A 21,480-nucleotide genomic window follows, 5' to 3' on the forward strand; every position below is an offset into this window, starting at 1 on the left:
TGCTGGCTGAAAATGCTGTTTTATCAAAATTGAGACTTTCTGTGGGAATGTATTAATTTCATCGACATTTCATATAGAAAAAAAATGAAATGAAGCATTTGAATAATGGCAAAACATTTTGTTCACCCTTATCAGAACAGAACATCTTGATTTTCAATTTCAAAATGATTTTTCATTTCAATATTTTATATTTTATATTCTATTATAATTGGCAATAGAATAGAAAATTTTTAAAAAGTCAAAACTGTAATGAAACACTTTGATTTTATTGAAACAAAATAGTTTGATTGACCAGAAATGAATTTTCATTTTTGAAAATTTAATTAATCAGGAAATTATAATTTTGTTTCTATTCCAATTCAGAAGGAAAACAAAATCTGAAATCATGGAATTTTTTCTAGTTGCATGGGTACAACAGAAAGTGCAAGTTAATAACTTTGGATTTGCTTCCTGGCCTGGAGAGTTACCTCTATTATTTCTATTAATACTGGAGCTAATTACATGCAAACATTGCCAGATTTTGTGTGGTGAGACTAAATGCTGCAAAAGAAAGAGAAAAGTTCCATTTTATTAGGAATTGGATCCTGTCTTTTTCAGCTGCTTAATAACGGACTTTTCACCACACAAAATGTGAGAACGAGCTAGCCTTTAAATTACAATTAAATGAACTGAAAAGGCATTTTGTTTGTTTGTTTGTTTATTTCACCTGCCAGGACCTGATTTCAGGGTTCTAGCTATTTTGCAAGAGGTAATCACAGCACAAATAGTTCCAGTGGGGAATGGAGCCACATACATTCTGCACATTCCTTTAAGGGTCTTGATCCTAGGAAGTGCTACAAATTCAACTGAGGCAGAAATTTGCCTTTTCCACACAGCTATAATCACTAAATCCCTATTGGTTATTAATACAGTCCCTTAAATACAGGCTCTTACTGTAACATAGCAAGGTACTGGATTTGTTCAAGAGAAATAAAATGGTCATGCCAGCTTTTTTCCCCATTTAGTATTGCTTTTAAAAGCAAGGAGAAATAAACCATTTTTATAGGGAACCCACAATGTCACTGCTGTGCTATTAATTTGTACAGGTTCCAGAGTAAGGATCTGAAAAAAGTGTCACAAAGCAAGGTCTATTTAAAGGCAACAGAAGTTTGTTCCAGGGAGTAAAGGTTGTGGCCACAAAATAGTGTCCTTTCATTCTCATCCTCTTCCTGAATGCATGAGTTTAATTCCCTAAAGTGAAAAGTGTGCAAGCCACGACATACAGTAACTCCTCGCTTAACGTTGTAGTTATGTTCCTGAAAAATGTGACTTTAAGTGAAACGATGTTAAGCGAATCCAATTTCCCCATAAGAATTAATGTAAATAGGGGAGATTAGGTTCCAGGGAAAATTTTTTTTGCCAGACAAAAAGCATTATATACATTTTAAACAAGTAATTTAATACAGGTATAAGTTTTAAACAATTTTAAACAAGCAATTTAATACAGGTACTGTACTATAGTTAGGAGGTGCCCCTGCCTTACCCCACACAGGCACAGCCCACTGGCACTGGAGACAATGAGGCAGGCAAGGAGGCTGAAGGTGCTGTAGGCTAGGAGAAGCACGTTGCACAGCAGCTGCAGCTTCCCCTACTCTGCAAGCACCTGGGCCGGGGGCTCAACCCTCAGCCCACCCACTCCTCCTCTTCCCCCAAGCCCCCATCCTTAACCCGCCCCTTCTTCCCCCCCACCTCCTCCCCCTTTACTTCCCACACTGCATCCTCCCTCCCTTCTAAATGCCGCAAGCCAGCTGATTGCCTGGGGCTGGCTCTAGGTTTTTTGCCGCCCCAAGCAAAAAATTTTTTGGCTGCCCCCCCACCCCAGCCCTGGGCTCTCCCCGCATCCCCCTGCTGCCCCAGCACTGGGATCCTCCCCCATCTGCACCCCCTCTAGCCCCAGAGCTGGGCTCTCCCCCCCACCCACACTCCCTGCTGCCCCAGCCCTGGGCTCCCCCCCTCCCAGTGCTGACTCTGCCCACTCCCCAGTGCTGACTCTGCCCACTCCCCCCTCACCTCCAGCTGGTCCGGCGCTGGCAGGGTGAGGGTAAGCAGCGAGGCTCCAGGGCCGCGCCTCAGCTCAGGGTCCCTCCAGCCAGGGCTCCCACCTCCAGGACCGGCCGGGACCCGGAAGGGGGCTGAGGAGCCAGGGCAGGGCAGCCCCAGAGGGAGCGGAGCCCTGGAGAGCCGGATGCGGGTCCTGCACGGCAGCGCCCCGGGCACCGGTCCCCACTATGGCCCTGCTGTTGCTGCTGGCCGCCCTGCCGCAGTCCTTGGGTGGCTCAGCCCACTTCGCCCAGCCCCAGCTGCAGTGCTGGGGGGCGGCCGCCCTGTGGCACCCGCAGGCGGCTCCGTGCGCCCGAGTGTCCCGCGCTTGGAGCCTGCCCGGCCATAAGGTGTGGGCGCTGCTCCCCGATGTGAACCGCAGCGGCTCCACAGCGCCCCCCATGCAGGATGCGCTGCTGCTGCCAGGGCCGGCTCTAGGCTTTTGCGGCCCCAAGTGCAAAAAGAAAGAAAGGAGAAAAAAAAAGAAAAAAAAAAAAAGGCTGTCTGGAATGCCGCCCCTGAAAATGTACCGCCCCAAGCAGGTGCTTGGTTTGCTGGTGCCTGGAGCTGGCCCTGGGCAGGAGGCAGGGGAGGGAGGGGGAAACCTGCACGCCAAGTCCTCGCTCCTTCCCCCTCCCTCCTGCCGGGGAAATCAGCTGCGTTTAGGGGGGCAGGAGGGAGGGGAGAGGAGCGAGGATTCGGCACGCAGGCTTCCTCTCCCTCCCCCCACCTCCTGCCTGGGGCAATCAGCTGGCTTGCGGCGTTTGGGAGACAGGGGAGGGAGGGGGAGCCTGCGTGCCGAGTCCTTGCTCCTCTCCCCTCCCTCCTGCCTCCAAAACGCCGCAAGCCTGCTGATTGCCGCGGGCAGGAGGTGGGGGAGGAGAGGGAAGGCGCTGATCCATGGGGTCTGCTGGTGGGCCGGAGGCGTTGTGGGGCGGGGGGTGGGGGGGGCGTAGGGAGGCTGCCAGCTGTGGAGAAAGCTGGCAGCCAAACAACAAAAGAGTGGAGCATTGCACAACTTTAAATGAGCATATTCCCTAATTGATCAGCAACGTAACAATGAAATAACATTAACCAGGACGACTTAAAGTGAGGAGTTACTGTACACCTTATAAATATTAGGGTTACAATAAAACAAACTACAACTATTAGGAAACTGGGATTGCGCAGCATCTCTACTTGGAGCTGGGGTGTGATTCCCAGTTAAGTAGATATACTTGCACTAGCTCTCATTGAACTAGTGCACTAAAAATAGTAGTGTAGCCGTGGTAACATGGGCAACAGCAAGTAGTGGCATGGGCTAGCTGCCCTGAGTACATACTCACGGGGTCTGGACAGGTTTATGCTCAGGTGGATAGCCTGTGCCACTGCACCTACGCTACTATTTTCGTAGGTTAGCTTGAGGAGAGCTAGCATAAGTATGTCTCTGTGAGTTGAGCCTCGCAGACTCACATGGAGATGTGACCCAGGAAATGCAGTGCTAAGGTTATACTCTCACACAGGACAATCCATACAACCTTAACTCTGCCCTCTTTGGGATGCCAGCAGAAGTTTGCTTTTGGGAGTGGGGCTATTTGTCTTTTCTGACCAGAGTAAAGTGCAGAAAAATTAAATTAGGACATACCCTAATGTACGGATAGCCTCTTTTATTGTGACTGCACAAATGGAAACCAGGAAACGCAGCTCAATGTGTCCTGTTGTCTCTGTCAGTCAGCAGCTAGTAGTCTCAGGATCAATGGCACCACACAGAACACACTGAGAGTCTTGTTGAACTGTGTGAATAAAAGTTATGAGTAGGAACTGTATTGGGCACAGAGAAAATAGCAATTTTTTGTAGGGGGAAGTAAAGTACCGTGATGTATTCCCAGTTCCTCTTGGTTCTCTGCAGGGATAGAGATAGGGTTGTGTAGCTGCCTTGTGTGCCAAGTGTCACCTTATCTGCACAGATGCAAATATCAGCTATATTGTAGCCCTGTCACAGCTGGGAATATAAGAAATGTAGATGATATTGTAACTGCAGGGAAACAAAACTATTAATATATAACTGACAGGTGAATGGGATTTGTGTGCAGCTGTATTGGGCAGTAATAAGACTAATATCAGTGCTTTCGAAAATCATGTTTTAACCAATATTCATTGTATTTTGCATGGTCAGTAATTCTCTGGAAACAGAACCAATATGCATAGGTTAGAAAGCTGCAGATTTTTATTTGGTAAATGTCAATAAATGTTGATTACACACAAACCAAAGAAAAACAATATTTCCATTGGTAATAAGCAAAATTTACCAATAGGCAAGTAAGAAAAATGCTGCTTGAGAACTTATTAGAGTTTGGTTTCAGGATCTTTACTTTGTATATTTTGACAGCTGATACTGACAATCTGTGTAGTAACGGTTATAAAGCTTTAACTTTTTGAATCTCAATGTCTACTGTCATTAAATAGTTATTGTCTGCCCCTCCCTGTTGTTACCCCCCCCATAATTTCCCAGAACTCTGAAAATTTACATTTAAATTTGTGCAACTGTGAAAATTTAAATTGATACAAATAAAAATGCTTAAAAATAAACATTGATATTAGCCATGAAAATTACAAAACCAAACCCCAAACTCAAATTCTGCCAAGCCTTGTTGTGAGGAAATAAAATGGGCTTGAAACCAGTGTGGATTCTAGCAGAGGACACGCAGGGGCACAAAGCCCACACAGAAGGGGTTTCAGAGGAGCACTATTCCCACAAAACCCACTATGCTGGGGGTCCCAGAGCCAGCCAGAATAGCTTTAAAAGTGTGTGGTGCTGGCCAGAGCGGAAATGTACTGAGGGAGCCTGGAGCTGTACTGATTAAACACATCCCATGGGTAGCCTCAGGCATGAATCAAACCCCGTCCAATTACTTTAGAGAGGACAGTTACATGAGTGACCATAGAGTTCTTTAGTCTGCCAGAACACTAGCAGCAGCAAGGACGATGTACTCCGAGTACACATTTGATTGCAGACAACTCAGAATTATTTCTCCCAGCTGCCCATGATCCATTTTCATTATATTAAAGGGTCTCCCTGACACCTTTAATCTTCTCAACATGTGTGTGGTACAGGACACACAGGGACAAATGTTTAAATGCTAGAGCGTTATAAAAACCAGCAGCAATACATTACTGATTTCCTCAACAATTCTATGTTGTGTAGCTTCCTTATAACTATCCAATGATAATTGCATGCCCTTTTGTCCTAGGTTTCAGGAGAAAATGCTCCAATGGATAACCTCCAGAAATTTATCCCAGTCACTTTTATCCTATTTGCCTCACTAACAGGTAGGACACTTCTAATTCATGAAATAACTCATAATGGACACCATTTATAAACTAATTTCAAAGCACTGTAAATATCTATTACAGGCAGCATCAAATGTATGTTTCAAATAGTGAATGAATTTATTAAATCTTCTTAGAAGGGATTGCTTTACATTTCAAGCTCGAAAATGCATCATGAATTTGGCTGGACCACAGTATGAAGGTGTTAGAAAGGGATACAGTGGGGTGAGGGAAGAGGGAGAAGGTGTAGAGGAGTCAGGGAAGCAGATGCAAGGAAGATCGTGGCAGAGGGAAGGCATTAGTTCCTCAGAAAGCAGAATGTTCCCCCTCCATGCCCTCTCCAGAGGTTGAGGATGCTCAGCTCCTCAGAGACTTCCCCCTCCTCCTGTGTCTGCACTGCCTGGGGAAATCCAGGGCTGGCCTTACCATGAGGTGAACTGAGTCGGCCGTCTCAGGTGCCAGACTGGGGGAAAACGCCCCTCTGGGGCAGCATTCAGAAAAAGAAAGAAGGCAAAGGAAGCTTTTCCATTTAAGCAGGAAGGCGCTCTCCTGAGATACATACACACAAATGTTCACAGTGATCCTTCCGGCCCCAGTGAAGATGTGAGTGGTGAGGAGATGCCTGATTTTCCAGTTAGTCAGAGTGCAAGTGACCTGGCAGCTACTGCAGCATCCATATCTCCATCTCAAATGGATGTAACCATGCACATTCCTGAAGAAAAGTGTAAATCAGAGAGGGGCGTGGTAGAGGCGCAAGAAACAGCTGCTGCTGAGTTTAGTTCCTTAAGTCTAGATGATCCAGGACTGTGGACCCACTTGAGCAGTAGCCTGAGGGACTTCCTTGTACTGCATGGGCCACAGCAAGTGGAAAAACTTCATGTTCCCCAAAGACCCCAAACAACAATTCAAAGTTGAATTCTTTAACCAGGTGCTAGATTGTGCAGTACAGTCAGTTGAAGAACATTTCATGCAGCTCAAGGAACACAGCAGTATATTTGGGATGTTGGATATTCCAAAATTCCTCACTATACCTGAAGAAGACCTATGCCAGCAATGCAGGGCACTAGAGACAGTGTTGACACATGATAACATGTGCGATATTGATGCAAGTGATTTAGGTGATGAACTGAAAGTCCTTTCAAGATATATTTCAGCAGGATCAACTCCAAAGGCTGTTCTGGAATATATGTGCACAAATAAGTTGACCACCCTCTTTCAAAATGCTTTTGTTGCTCAGTGCATACTTCTAACACTTCCTGTAACAGTTACCAGTGGAGAACGCAGCTTCTCTAAGCTGAAGTTAATAAAAACACATCTATGCTCCTCAATGACACAGGAGAGGCTGGTCGGCCTTGCAACCATCTCAATAGAGCATGAGCTGGCCCAGACTGTGGACCTTCAGCAGGAAGCAGTTCAAATCTTTGCAACCAAGAAGGCACGGAAAGCACCACTTTGATTATTGAAACAGATAAAAATGCCAGTGTTTACTCTGCAGACAAGAAAAGTTACATTTGCTATTCAGGCGTTTGAAAGTTAAGTGTTACTTAACATTTTTGAACAAGGCATTTTAAGTTGTTAGTTCTCCTTTATTGGGGTAGGTAGCAGAGCAGTACCATGAGAGGAATAGAACAGGAAGAAGGCAGAATTGAGACCTTTGAAAGTTTTGGCTCAAGCGAAGGGGCATGTGGGCGTCATTTGAGCTCCCTGCCTCAGGTGCCAAAATGTTGTGGGCTGGCCCTGGAAACGACATATCGGGGAGCAGAATTTCAGTTGGGAGCAACAGGGGGAGCTGTATCTGTCTGGGGAATTTATGAGGCTCCAGGCCTTTCCACCAGCAGGTGAAGCAGCACCAATACCTGAGGGGAGAAGAAGAATTGTCCAAGCTGGGAATCTCCTAGCTACCTCTACTGGATTATTTTCTACAGGACGATATGTCTCCCTGCTGGTTCTCCCTAGGGGACTGAGAGGGAAAGAGGCAGACCTTGCTACTTTAAACTCTCCCTCCCCTCCAGGGGAAATGGGAAACGCTTCCCCGCTCCTTGATTGAATCTAGGAGAAAGAGAATGGCCCTGTCCGGTTCCTCTGCCCTCTGAGCTTTCCATAGTGGGTTGTGTGTCGGTGGGGAGAAGATAAGGCGCCCACGGGTTTCACCCACAGCACCACATTTACATGCTCACACTCATTTTGTTTGACAGCTGCTTGGGGACATAGACACCTTTCACACCCATTTATTCCCATATCATCTCTATGTCCTGTCTCTCACACAAGACACTATGGTGTCATTTCACCACATGTCACTCTCTGTGATGACATAAAGCCACCAGAATTGTGGAGCATCTCCCTTCCACTTTGATCTGCTTTAACCTCTGGTTACCTCACTCAGTTATCTCATAGAGACTTGCGCTTCCCCAGCAGCCCAGCCAGCTAGGAGTGCTGGGCTAGCATGACCAGGCTTACAAAGTGAAAACCAAGAACAGTTACACAGCAGCAGGAAGGAGGTAGGGGAGAAAATAAGGCACTTTCCCCTGCTAAGTGACCAGTTGATAAAATACAAAAACCATCCTCACCTCACTAAAACTGATGCCTTCCTTCTGCCAGGATCTTCCTCCCATCTTCTGCTTTGATTCCTCTACTTTTACCCCCACATCCTCAGTCCTCCCAACTCCTGGGCCTGGACATTCCCACTCCCTCCTACTGCCCCTGCTCACTCACTCACCGTGACAGGTCCAGGTCCAGAACAGGTGAGTCTGGCTCCTCCTCACTTGTCATCATCAGCTTCCAGCCTGGGCCAGCAGAGCAACATGCTCCTTTTCCTCTCTCAGCGTACTCCCTCCCTCTCTCTTCTTTCAACCCCACCTCAAGCAGCCACATTCAATCAGCTGACTCTAGCGCTCATTCCCCTCTCCTTTCCTCCCCATCCAATAAATAAGCTCTGCCCCAATAAAGCAATGAATCCCCACACATCAATTATTCTGGAAAGCAACTAATGCTGCCCTCCTTCCCCAAATCTATGCCTGCTGCCCCACTACCTGTCTGCAGGCCCCTATGCTATGGGTGGCCCATCTCTGCTCCTCTCCTGGGTTTGTAGAAACCCTCAGCCCCCAGCCAATCCTCCTTCTGCATCTGGTGCTTTTACTTCTGTTTCTCCCTCTATTCTTAAAGAAGCAGTGGCTCAGAGCCTGCTCTTCTCCCTCTCCTCTGAAAAAAGCCACGTCTCCATCTACTCAGTTTCTCATTTTGCTTCCTATCCTGAAAAAGCACTAGCAGTGCCTGAGCCACCCCTCTCAGATCCCTTCTTCCCCTCTCTCACCTTTACACAAGACACAGCACTAGGGATGCTCCCTGTGTCCACCTCCTGTTCTCATTGGGGTGGAGGAGGTGACCTGATGTCTCGGCGTTCTAGTGAAGGTGGAACAAATCCGCGGTGCTAACAGAATGATGGGACTATCCCTTCAAACTGGGACAATCTTAGTAAAGCAGGACATCTGGTGACCCTAGCTGAGTCAGTAATTCACAAAGGCCAGTAACTGGGCATCATCCCACTAAACTAGTGATGCTGACCCACTGACCTCAGAAAAATATGTTCCTTCACATCAGCCCAGCAGATAAGAGATGCTTAATCAACATCTGCCTTGAAATCATTCCAGAAAGCTAGAGATGAGTCAGTAATGTCAAAGTGGCATAGCCCTTGACACCAGCATAGCAAGCTAGAGATGTTGAGCTAGAGGCCTCTAGCCAGTCACAAGGGATGAATTAGTGAGCTCACAAAGGTCTGTATCCTGGCATCCACCCAGCAAGCTGTAAGCACTGAGCCAGTGACATTACAGAGACCTGTCTCTTACCAGCCAACCAGCAACTAGCGGGGTCGCACCAGTGAGGCCACCAATGCTTTGACATCAGTCCAGAAAGCAAGAGTTGCTGAGCAGGAGATAAATTAAGGAGTGTGTGTGTGTGTGTGTGTGTGTGTGTGTGTGTGTGAGAGAGAGAGAGAGAGAATGTGTGTACAGGGGGCGGTGGAGAGAGAGTATAGCTCCCCCTCCTCTGCTAAAAACAGGGAGTATTCCCCTTCCTTTCCATCTCTTACCTCTTATATGACAGATGAAAGGAAGACTCAGCATGTGGGAGAATCTGCAGTGGGAGATAAAAAGAAAAAAGATGTGGCTCTGTGGGAATGCTTTAAAAATACCATAACAGAGATAGAAAAAATGATTAATGAGGAGGACTTGAGAATAAAGACATTTTTCCCACCCCATCCCTTGCTGTAATGTGTTCTGATGTGTTATTTATCAAGGACAAGGAGTGTAGTCGGTGGTGGAGGGAGCAGAAGGAGAAATGGGCACTTTCTTCTCAATCCTTTCCAGATGCCAAAGCACCCATTTGAAAATCTGATCCCCTTCTATGAGAGGAAGAGCAGGTGAGGACAGGAAAATGATAGTAGGAAGGGATGGGTTTCAGACAAATGTCTCATTAACTTGTGCACCATTTGCCACTGGCACTGAGTAACTGCAAACAAGAAAAGCATTTATTTCTGAAGGAACCATAATACCTGTTCCAGTAAGTTAGTGCGACAGAGTGGGGAATAACCATTCATAGAACAATTGATGCGCACTATGAACAAATTTGGATAAGGTTGGATGGCTGAAACACCAGGTACAGAACTGCACCCTTAGGCTTAAGTGAAATAGTCTTGTTATGAACTTTCATCAGGATTGATCCTTTAACAAACATCTACTGATATGCCCAAGGCAATGTAAAGCTTTACTAACCCACACCTTATCACGCAAAAGCAAATAAACAATATGATTTCATGGAGCATTGTGCATGGTTTAGAGTTTTCTCCAGTGGAGTGTAATAAAGTGGGGCTAGTTGTCAGGGCAAGAATTTTCATCAGGTGTATGGGAGAAGCTAGGTGCTGAACTTGTGTTAATAAGAATTGAACATATAACTCCCTGAAAAAAGCAACGAGAATTTAGTTTGAGGTCTCAGTTTTTCTCAGTGAACATGTAAGATATTTTTCAGACAGTAAGGTGATGAAATTGATATTGAAGTGTATTTGCTGAATTAGGGAACACTGTACCTTAGAGAGGAATACTAATCCTGTGGTTAAAGCATTAGTCTTAAACTCAGAAGAGCTGGGCTTAGTTCCTGGTTCTTCCACAGACATCCTTTGTTCCCAATCGGAAAAATAGGGGTAAGAATACCTCCTTTTCTATTTAGGTTCAGAGTTCATGGCAGGGCTGTTTCTTATGATGTTTCTACATTGCCTGGCACAATGGGAGCTCATATTGATTTAGGCCTATGTCCTCCTGTAAAATAAATAATAAAAATTAAAAAAACAAAGAGATGAAGTTTCTCTTTGAAACAACAGGTAAATGACTGAAAAATGTTTTGGCAGAAGATACAGGAGAAGGCATTTTACTGTCTAACCAGTCCCTAGATTCAGGAGCCCAGGGGTAGGGAAATGATTCCCCTAAGCAATACAATGTGGGTGGGCAGGCAGTGGTACCATCTACACCAGGGACCGAGGGCCACATCTGAGTATGGAAATTGTATGATGGGCCATGAATGCTCATGAAATTGGGTGTTGGGGTGTTGGAAGGAGTGAGGGCTTTGGCTAGGGGTGCAGGTTCTGGGGAGGGGCTGGGGATGAGGGGTTCAGAGGGCAGGAGGGGAATCAGGGCTGGGGAAGGGGGTTGGGGCACCGGAGGGTAAGGGGTGCAAGCTCTGGGTGGAAGCAGCGGCATGTCCTCCCTCTGGCCAGGGCTGGCTCCAGGCACCAGCCCACCAACCTTGTGCTTGGGGCGGCACCTGGAGGGGGGCGGCCGGGCTCGCCCGCCCTCCCCCCGGCGCTCTGGCCGCCGGGGAGAGCGGAGCCCCGGCCCGGGCTTGCCACCCTCCCCCCGGCGCTTTGGCCGCTGGGGAGAGCGGAGCCCCAACTGGGGCTTGCCGCCCTCCCCCCAGTGCTCTGGCCGCTGGGGAGAGCAGAGCCCCGACCGGGGCTCACTGCCCTCCTCTCAGGGCTCCGGCCACCCTCCCCCCGGCGCCCTCCCCCCGGCCGCCGGGGAGAGCGGAGCCTCAGCTGGGGCTCACCGCCCTTCCCCCGGGGCTCCGGCCGCCCTCCCCTGCCGCGCTGGGGGGAGAGGGGGGGCGGCCGGTGGCTTTTTTGCCTGCGGCGGCAAAAAAGCCAGAGCCGGCCCTGCCTCCGGCTCCTATGTGGAGACGCGGCCAGGTGACTCTGTGCACTGCCCCGCAGGCGCTGCCCCTGCAGCTCCCATTGGCTGCGGTTACTGGCCAATGGGAGCTGCAGGGGCAATGTGCAGAGCCCCCTGGCTGCCCCTAGGTGTAGGAGGGAAACGGGGGACATGCTGCTGCTTCCGGGAGCTGCACAGAGCCCTGGCATGTGTGGAGTGGGGCAAGGCGCCGACCCCGCCCCCTGTCTGAAGCTTGAGGGCCGGATTAAAATGTCTGAAGGGCTGGATGCTGCCCCCGGGCCGTAGTTTGCTCACCCTGATCTACACTCTGTTTTGGGATTTTCTGTCAAGGAAGGGCAGCTTTAAGTTACTGTGGGGATAGGTTAAATCAACACTTCCTCCAGTGGATGTGACCACATCTCCACTCTGAGTAGCACTGGACACTTTCTGAGCTGTGTTGGTGTCTTATGGGCTCCCAGTGGAGGGGCAGTTGTGACCACTTCCCACTTTCACTTTTGTGGCATCCTCCCTCCTTAGTGGACTTTCCACCTGAAGCAGGTTCTCTGGGTTAGAACAGGAAGCATTCTATTGACTTCAATAGGCACTGGATCAGGCCTTGTGTGCATAAGGCAGCGTAGATCCTGGGCTTTGTCTGGCTCATGGACTGTTAAAATGTAATTGTGTTAGTTAAAGGGATGCATACTTCCTCTTACTGCCCTGCTCGGCTGAGTAAGACAAGGGCACAATCTTGCCATAGACCAGAGAATCAAGGGATGAATTTTTAGTCTATGATTCAGTGGCACTTATAAACATGATCTCGTAACCATAGATGAGATACAGAAACCCAGGTGATTTATTCACAGGGATGGTAAACCATTAACTTCTTTAATAACACAAAATATTTACTGAATTAAGACTGATTTTATGAATCTTCCTAGACAGCAAAAAGACAGTGTCTATAAATGTCAAAGCTGAAGCATTGAGGAGAAAGTAGAGAAAACATAGGCTGTGCATGCTGAAGTTAAGTGACTAATGTGGAATCTAATAGGTGTGATGGCATGAATGCATTTATTTCCATTTTATTTTTTAAATTTAAAACATAATACATTTGTAAGTGATACACAAAATACTGTACAAGAAGATTACAAAATCACACATAAAAACCATAGTTTCCTCCAGTTTTTTAATGGCATGGCTCTGTATTTGCTGGTTTAACTGGGGGAAGGAGTCAGGTGGGGGCTGGGCCTGGGGTGGAGCGGGGGGTTGAGCACCACCCCCGGGTCCAGAGGAAGCCGCTGCCTATGATTGATTGCCTTAGGTGGCTCCCTGTTCAGCTTTCTGGCTTTTGTGGATTCCATTCTTAGGGTACATCTATACTTACCTCCGGGTCCGGCAGTAAACAATCGATCTTCTGGGATCGATCCCGGAAGTGCTTGCCGTCGATGCTGGTACTCCTGCTCCGCAAGAGGAGTACACGGAGTCGACAGGGGAGCCTGCCTGCCGCGTGTGGACCCGCGGTAAGTTCGAACTAAGATACTTCGACTTCAGCTACGTTATTCACGTAGCTGAAGTTGCGTATCTTAGTTCAAAGTGGGGGGGTTAGTGTGGACCAGCCCTTAGGCACCTAACTGTTGCCATACATTGAATAGGGAATCTACATGCCTATTCAGGCAGATAAGACTACAAAACAAAAATACTTCCCAGTGTGAGGTAAATTAGGATTGGAGGGAATACTGATTATTTTAGGATCCAAAACAATAGAAAGTCCTATCAGTTCTGTGAAATGTTTCATGCCCAAATATGTGCACAATGGACATTCAAAAATCAGATACATTAGATTAGTATTCAACACTCCATTGCTCCAGCACATATAATTGACTTGGATCTCTACTTTTGTCATTCTGAATGGAGTCCAGTGAGTTCTAAAATGTACTTTTTGTTGTATAAGCTCCAGCTGTAGGTGAGGGTTGAAGAGCTGAAGTTTCTGTTAAATCTGAATGAACCTGTAATTGTACAGGACTTAAGCCAGAGGCACTGTAACCTAGGAATGTGCTAAATAAAGCTGTGCTAAGTTTTGATCCATGGGGTATTATTCTATTATTTCTCCAGTTTATCCAACAAGCCGATTTTCCAGGTACCCTTTCCAAATTTTAATGCACCCTTCCCCCCCTGCTACTGCTGCTATAACAAGGGACTAGGATCACTGGCTAAGAAATAAAGTATGGGTGTACAGGGATCTATTTGCATTAATGGGAATTGTGTTGCTAAGTTCCTGCGCACTGTGTTGAAAACCCATTAGGTTTTTTTGGACTGTTATATAACTCAGGGTTTGGGAAAAATCACATTTCTGTAGTGAATTCTAAAAATGGTTGTGTACAGTTTGAACCTCATGATAGCTATTAAAGTCAGTTGCAATCAATCATCTAAAGTTCACACAAAGCCTTGAAAATTTAACGCTCAGAATTCAATATATCGAAATTGTATAGCCCCACGGGACAGAGAGAAAAAAAAAGGGTAAAGATTTTTCATATTTCAAAGGCTAACTAATAAGCAGACTAGTTCTGTCACGTATGTTTGTGAGGTCGCAATCCACAAGAAAAACCCTGGGTCAGAATGTTTGGTGGCTCAGAGAATTGTTAAGGATACAGAGTCTTTTTCACTTAAGTTAGTGATTCACAACTGGCAATAGTCAGTAATGACCAGAAATCATGATAATCTGATGACGGTTGCTGTAAATGGAGCATGTAAAACTGGTTAGTGGTTTCAGCCTGATTTCTAGCTATTGTACCGACATCACAAAAGCCACTGCTGTTTTAGTGATGTCATCAGAGGTTGTAGGCTAGGATGCCCTCAGTTTAGGAATTGGCAGGTAGAAAGAGGAAGAACTGTCTTTCACATATTTTGTTTTAACAACTGTTAATAAAACATGTTAAGTGTTTACATATAATTGTGTTTCAGGACTTGAAGCAACTGTAAGTTTTAAAGCACTCCAGTTCACCTTTAAGATAATGATGCATGCTAAGGATAGCTGCAACTATACAAGGAAAAATGGGCTATTTCTGTTGAAAGGAGAGTGCTTTACAATGTATTTTATGATTTTGATAACTAACAGTAGAAGTGAAGTTTGCATTTGATTGGCTATTCTGTCGCTCATATACAGAGATATTTAGGAGACTGCAATGCAGTGGAAAGGCACAATGTTTTTAATGGAAACCTGTGAAGGCAGCAAATCTCTATAACAGTCTTCCATGAACATAAAAGCAAATCTGTCTGTACTGAATCTTTTATTCCCATGACTATTTCTACTGTCCTCCTCCTGGAGGGTTGAAAGTAAAGTGTATTTCCCCCCCTAAGGAAATAACAGTTTAAGAATTTGAGGTATAATGTAACTTTTCAAATGATAAATAAGTTAAAATTAACTGAAATCTTGTGCATAGGCACATTTGAACATATATTTAATTCCCCACCCATTAGTCTTCATAACTGAAAGTTCTCCTCCAACAAAAGCCTTAACTCTGCTCCGTAGTGACACTATGAAAGGAAAAAAAATCTAATGTGTCTTTAAAAATCAGTTTAATCTTATCTGGGATCACAAACACTTAAAATGACTCAGTCATAATCACATTGTTTTTGCACGTTGTCACTACAGAGCAGGGTTCAGGTTGTTGAGTGCCCTAACTATGCATTTCCATATGGTAAATTGTTTAGGTTTCTTTTAAGTTTAACTCTAATTGTGTATTTCCTGGGTTTATAACACTTGGTTTGGGGATAATACAATATCCTTGCAATGTATTCGACCTTAAAACTACTGATATAAAGTCAACCTTCCTTATCCTTAACTCCATTTTAACATCAATTTTTTTACTGGGAATTATTAAATGATAATGGGGATTTTAAGCTTTCTCCGAAAGCATCTGCTATCATTCATTGTTAGAGATATGTTGCCAGATTAGAGGACTCAGTGGTTTTTTCTGATATGTTCTTCAGATGTCAAATACGCAAAATATTCATGTGAAAAAGTGCTGTCACTCAGAGCCAAGTATTTTTGTTTTGTAGTCTTATCTTGCTGAATATTCAAGGTAAGCCAAAGGCACCTCATTGACATTGGTGCTGGTATATTTACAATTCTTGTTTTTTTCTTTCCAGGTTTTGGCTTTGGTTATTCTATTATAAAGGGCCCAGTTAATGCAACAGTCCTAGCTGGTTCAGAGGCCCGGTTTAACTGTACTGTGTCACAAGGATGGCAAATTATCATTTGGCTTTTAAACGGGAATGCTGTTCTCACAACAACTCACGCTGGAGGAGCTGTTGTAACAATGGTTCGCTTCACTCAGCAAAATTATACCAGTGGTGAGAATTTTACCTCAGAGCTGATCATCCACAACGTCCAACAGAACGATTCTGGTAAAATAGAATGCAGCATCCAAACTGGTGTCTCCAACAGCTATGCCTTTCTTTCTGTGCAAGGTGTGTATGCCTTTTCATTTTTGTCACAGAATTTTTATTAAATTATACTTAACAGAAATCCTGTGGCACAATGCCAAAATTACCAGTCTGTATGTGTATCGACTTTCAATGAATGCCCTACGCCTGCTATATTTCTCATCTTGAAAGATGGATCAGTAATTTCATGTACAGATTGGCATTCCAGAGGCTGCCACTGCAAAAGACTTCAGTTGTGCTCACTTTTTCCTGTAGCAGCTCTTACTCTGTTTTGGGTTGTGTGAAAGTGCCAGAAGCCTGTATCAGTGCTGCCAGCCATCAGTCAAAAACAATCTCTTTTGGCCAAAGTCTTATGGATTTTTTTCTCATTTTTGTACATAAAACTTCTTTTGCATTTAAAGTAGAGCTTCTTCCTACTGTCTGACCTAGGAATAGTCAGTCTCCACCCAGTTTCTATTGGGGTTTAGCCTCTGAGTCACGAGGTGATATCCTTCATGTGACTGCTGCTGTACACTACAGCTTCCAGGATACAGTAAACCTTTCATGTATATCAGACATCCTCTCTGTAGGTTTCCTCAAGCATCATTATTAAGAAAGTGCATCCAATAAAATGGAATCTTCCCTCCATCTACTACTCATTTGTCCAAAAAAGAAGAAGCCTGATGCCCAGAGCATTACCTTTCTATAAACTTTCCGTGATAAACCTGAAGAACATCTCTAAGAGGTAACAGAGAAATAAAATCCTGATGACACATGGTCCTTTAGTTGGTGCAGGAGATATTTCAGTATGGCCAAAGAGTGACACTTCCAAAGCTTTCATTGAACAGATGGTGGAAAACTAAGTCTAGTTGTAAAGCCAAAATGGACTATAACATGGCCAAGAAGCTGCAATGGCTCCACATTTATCTCATGTAAACAACATCCCTATGTTTTAGGTCTTCTATTTTATTTTAATTATTTTTTTTAACTTGCAAATTTCAAAATATGATTGATTTTTGGTAGCAAAAGATTATTTAAAACTGGCAATAAGACACCATTGCAGTTAAATATTCTGAAGGAACAAATCATCTTTTCCCCCACAGTTAATGGATCTTTGTTCATCAAAGATCACAACTCGGCAGTAAGAAAGAACGAAACAATTGAAATTGTTTGTGAAGCCTTAGGATGGGCTCCAGCTCCAGACATGACCTGGATGATAAACAACTCTTTTGTAGATAAGTCCAGGTATGTCACTAACCACAGTCAAGGCTCTAATGATCTTCACAATGAAGTGAGCACCTTAACTTTGACTCCGATGGCCAATGAGACGCTGACTTGTTTAGCTTATATAGAGGCACTCCCTAAGCCCCAGAATGCAACTGTAACCCTTATTGTGCAGGATTCTCTTGCAGGTAAGTGAACATTCTCTATACTATGCCTTTTTGTTTTATTTTGAAAATCTTTTATTCCAGTTTAAGCAACATGACACCTGCAAATGTAACAGAATCAAACTCCAGTAAACAGTACAAACATCACATAGTGTTAAATTCACTCCTGTCAGGGGCGACTCTAGCTTTTTTGCCACCCCAAGCATGGTGCTGGTGCCTGGAGCCACCGTTGACTCCTGTGCCGAGCACCAGCACAAGTCCTGAGCATCACTAAATTCTCTTTATTTGGAGCAGCACAAGGGAAGCAGAACTCTCCCTAATGCTTATTAAGGGCTTCATTGCATACAAAATTGGATTTTCTGCCTTTTGCATGATCTCACCCCATGAATTTAGGCATTGAAAAAAATTGATTCAGGCGATGAAATAACAATAGATTTCTGTCAGTCACATAAACATCTTTCGCTATGTCTTGTTTGCACAGGACTAAATCATAATGTGAAATCCTGGCTCTACTGAACTCTGAAAGTTTTGCCATTGACTTCAACAGAAGTAGGATCTCACCCCTACACTCAAGCCAAAGTAAACACTTGTGCACAACAGAATGCGCCCACAAGGTTACACAGCAGGCATGAAGCTGTTCTGCCATTGCAGTTACGACCTAGGAACCATACTGTGTGTGGTACCCACCGTGCTTCCTCCTGCGGGGTGCTGGCTGTTCCATCAGCCATGGATGACTGTAGAACTGTGGCATTCCAGCCGCATGCACATTCCCAAGCTTCACTCCAACTCAGAAATTGCCATGCTCGATCAGACCAGTGGCCCATCTTGTCCAGTGTCATGTTCCAGATAGTGGCCAGCACCCAAACATATTGCTAAGTTCCTGGCCTCACCAGCAACCTGTGGCAATTAATCCCACAGCTTAATATGACCACGATGCCAGGGGAATCACCAACCAGCTGGATAAGCTGAGCTGCCACCTGCATTGTGCTGCCTGAGTAGCACAAAGCCAGCGGAGCTAGGGGCCAGGATCTGCAAACCTGTTTTTGAGGTAGTGATGGATGGTTTTCTTTTCCAAGCGCTAGCACAATAAGAACAAACAGGACTAGATCCTCAACTGGGGCTAAGCAGCGCTTGGTGAAACAGAGGGAGGAGGCATGAAAATGCCCTTTTTGGCCCTTCAATCTTGGGAATTATCTAGCCGTTTGTTCCCAGTGCTGTAAAGCAGAGGAGTTTCAAGGCTGCTGGAATTAACACCAGCTGCTCATGGTCTCTAGGGGCTGTTACAAAAGGTGAGATTACTGGGGCATAAGGACACTTTTTTCACCCTTCCTATGGTGGGAGCTGGAGGAGTGGTGTAGAAGCCCTTATGGTGACTCTGTGCCACCCAGAGTTTCCCCTAGGCAGAGGAGGTCCTTAAATCCATGTTTCTTTTACTGATTGGGTGAGTGTGGAAAAAAGGAGCTGAGCTTTTGACATCAAACTGACAGCTCTTTGACTGAGTTGGCACCCCTCGGAGTGTTATGTGATATGTGACCCATTCCGTGTTCTGAAATGGGTGGCGCTGGCATGATGTATAAAAGGCATTCAGATACTACAATGACGGGTGTGGTATAAAAACCTAGATAAATAGATAGGCAGATTGGCTGGGCCTTTTACTTTAGTGTGAGACATTGTTAGCAAGTTTCTCAGGACTACTTTGTAATGCAATTGAAAAAGGCCATTTTACTAGTTTTAATAAGACTTCCTCTAAGTTAAATTGCTTCTAATTACTGACTAAACAAAAGAGATCTGTCCTGAGAACTTAATAAAATGATTACATTCCCGGCCTACTCATTCTAGAACTATTGAGGCATCCACTCACAGTTTCCATAGTTACATGCTGTACATTAGAAGAGGAGAAAAACAGATGTCACAGACACAATTAGTACATAATTAGCGATCATATAGGACCATCATGCATTCCTCTTTGGGAAAATGATTATGCAGTAACACACTAAAGATTTCTTAGCATAGGCATAGTTTGACGTCTACATTTGGAGGGGTGGCTCCAGTCAAGCCAATGGGACCGCGTGTGGGGGTGGGGGCGGGCAAACTCTGATTTGGGGGGTCCGCAACTTTTACCATGATTTCAGGGGCTACTTAGGGAACTGAAAACGCTAATGTTTTTGCAGATAATAATTTAGAAATATCTGACAGGAGCACTGTATTGAATTCCTATATCAAGAAAGAAAATTAAATAAATATTAGACCCATTCAGCTCTAATACTAACATGTTCTGACATCTTGTGGCAAGTCGCTTATGGGACACTGGTTAGGTTTAAAATTGTAATGTATATTTCTACTCAGATACCCTTACCAAAGTCAGAAGGGACCATCGTGGTCATCTAGTTTGACTTCCTGCACATTGCAGGCCACAGAACCTTACCCACCCACTCCTGTAATAGACCCCTAGCCTCTGGCTGAGTTACTGAAGTCCTCAGATCATGGTTTAAAGATTTCCAGTTACAGAGAATTCACCATTTACCCTAGTTTAAACCTGCAAGTGACTACTATGCCCCATGCTGTAGAAAAAGGTGAAAACCCCCACGGTCTCTGCCAATCTGACCCACCAGGCAGATACCTGGGAAAGAATTCTCTGTAGTAACTCAGAGCCCTACCCATCTAGTGTCCCGTCTCCAGCCATTGGGGATTTTTGCTACAGGCAGTCACTGATGGGCCACATGCCATTGTGGGGAGTCCTGTCATACCATCCCCTCCATAAACTTATCAAGCTCAATCTTGAAGCCAGTTAAGTTTTTTGCCCCCACTGCTCTCCTTGGGAGGCTGCTTCAGAACTTCACTCCTCTGCTGGTTAGAAACCTTTGCCTAATTTCGAGCCTAAACTTGTTGATGGTCAGTTTATATGTATTTGTTCTGGGGTCCACATTGCTGCTTAACTTAAATAACTCCTCTCCCTCTCTGATATTTATCCCTTTGATGTATTTATAGAGCGCAGTCATATCTCCCCCCAGCCTTCTATTTGTTAGACTAAACAAGCCAAGCTCTTTGAGTCCATTCCTCAGATCATCCTAGTAGTTCTTCTCTGCACCAGTTCCAGTTTGATTTCATCTTTCTGAAACATGGGAGATCAGAATTGCACACGATATTCCAGATGAGGTCATTTGATCCTTTATTTCACTTGTAACATCTGAAAGGAGAGATGGCCAAAGTAAGGATTGCTAGTTGAATTTCCTAGTGTTTTATTTAATGTCCAAGGCAAGGCATCAGATAATGTTACATTGGGCCTGGCCCACAGGGATTTAACTAATCTGTCAGTTAGGCTATGTCTACACTAGAGGCCTTACACTGGCACAGCTATACCAATGCAGCTGCTGTGCTGTAAGATCTCTTGTATAGCTGCTCTATGCTGATGGCAGAGAGCTCTTCTGTCAACATAATTAAACCACCCCAACGAGCGGTGGTGGCTATGTCAGCAGGAGAAGCTCTCCCACTGACATAGCTCTGTGCACACTGCCACTTATGCTGGCAAAAATTATGTTGTTCAGGGTGGTGCTTTTTTCACACCCCTGAGTGACATAAGTTTTGCCAACATAAGTGGTAGTCAAGTATCAAGGGGTAGCCACGTTAGTCTGTATCCACAAAAACAACAAGGAGTCCGGTGGCACCTTAAAGACTAATAGATTTATTTGGGCATAAGCTTTCATGGGTAAAAAACCCACTTCTTCAGATGCATCTGAAATCTGTTAGTCTTTAAGGTGCCACTGGACTCCTTGTTGTATAAGTGGTAGTGTAGACATTAGAGAGACTAAGGTGAGGGCTTCCTCACTCACAATTTAGCAAAATACTATAGTTCCCCTGGGGCTGCAGTCCCTGGGACAAGCAGAAAGATCAAACAGGGAAGAGATTAATTAAACTGCCAAACTGGGAAAAGCAGATGATAATGATGACAGCAGTTGAGATGGGGAGGGGGATGGAAAGGAAAACTGGGAAGTCTGTGGGTGTTTATTTTTCACACTGATTTATATGGAAGTGTTAAACCATACCGGCAGCAGCTGCTCCAGTTCCTTACAGGCACATTCATGGTGTCCATA

General features: G+C 45.0%; 1 protein-coding gene across 9 annotated transcripts in view; it reads left to right on the forward strand.

The window, feature by feature from the left end:
* The window catches only part of IGSF5 (immunoglobulin superfamily member 5), a 62,572-nt gene that overhangs the window by 13,586 nt on the left and 27,506 nt on the right, over positions 1 to 21,480 (forward strand). For 4 of the 9 annotated variants that reach the window (XM_034753032.1, XM_034753040.1, XM_034753084.1 and 1 more), the window contains exons 2-4: positions 5,310 to 5,388; positions 15,726 to 16,046; positions 17,105 to 17,413. In XM_034753032.1, coding sequence (XP_034608923.1) covers positions 5,310 to 5,388; positions 15,726 to 16,046; positions 17,105 to 17,413 — 709 coding nt within the window. The other 5 variants (XM_034753066.1, XM_034753094.1, XM_034753057.1 and 2 more) reach the window with 4 other exon arrangements.

This window comes from Trachemys scripta, chromosome 1 (assembly GCF_013100865.1).
Source record: "Trachemys scripta elegans isolate TJP31775 chromosome 1, CAS_Tse_1.0, whole genome shotgun sequence".
Lineage (NCBI taxonomy): Eukaryota > Metazoa > Chordata > Testudines > Emydidae > Trachemys > Trachemys scripta.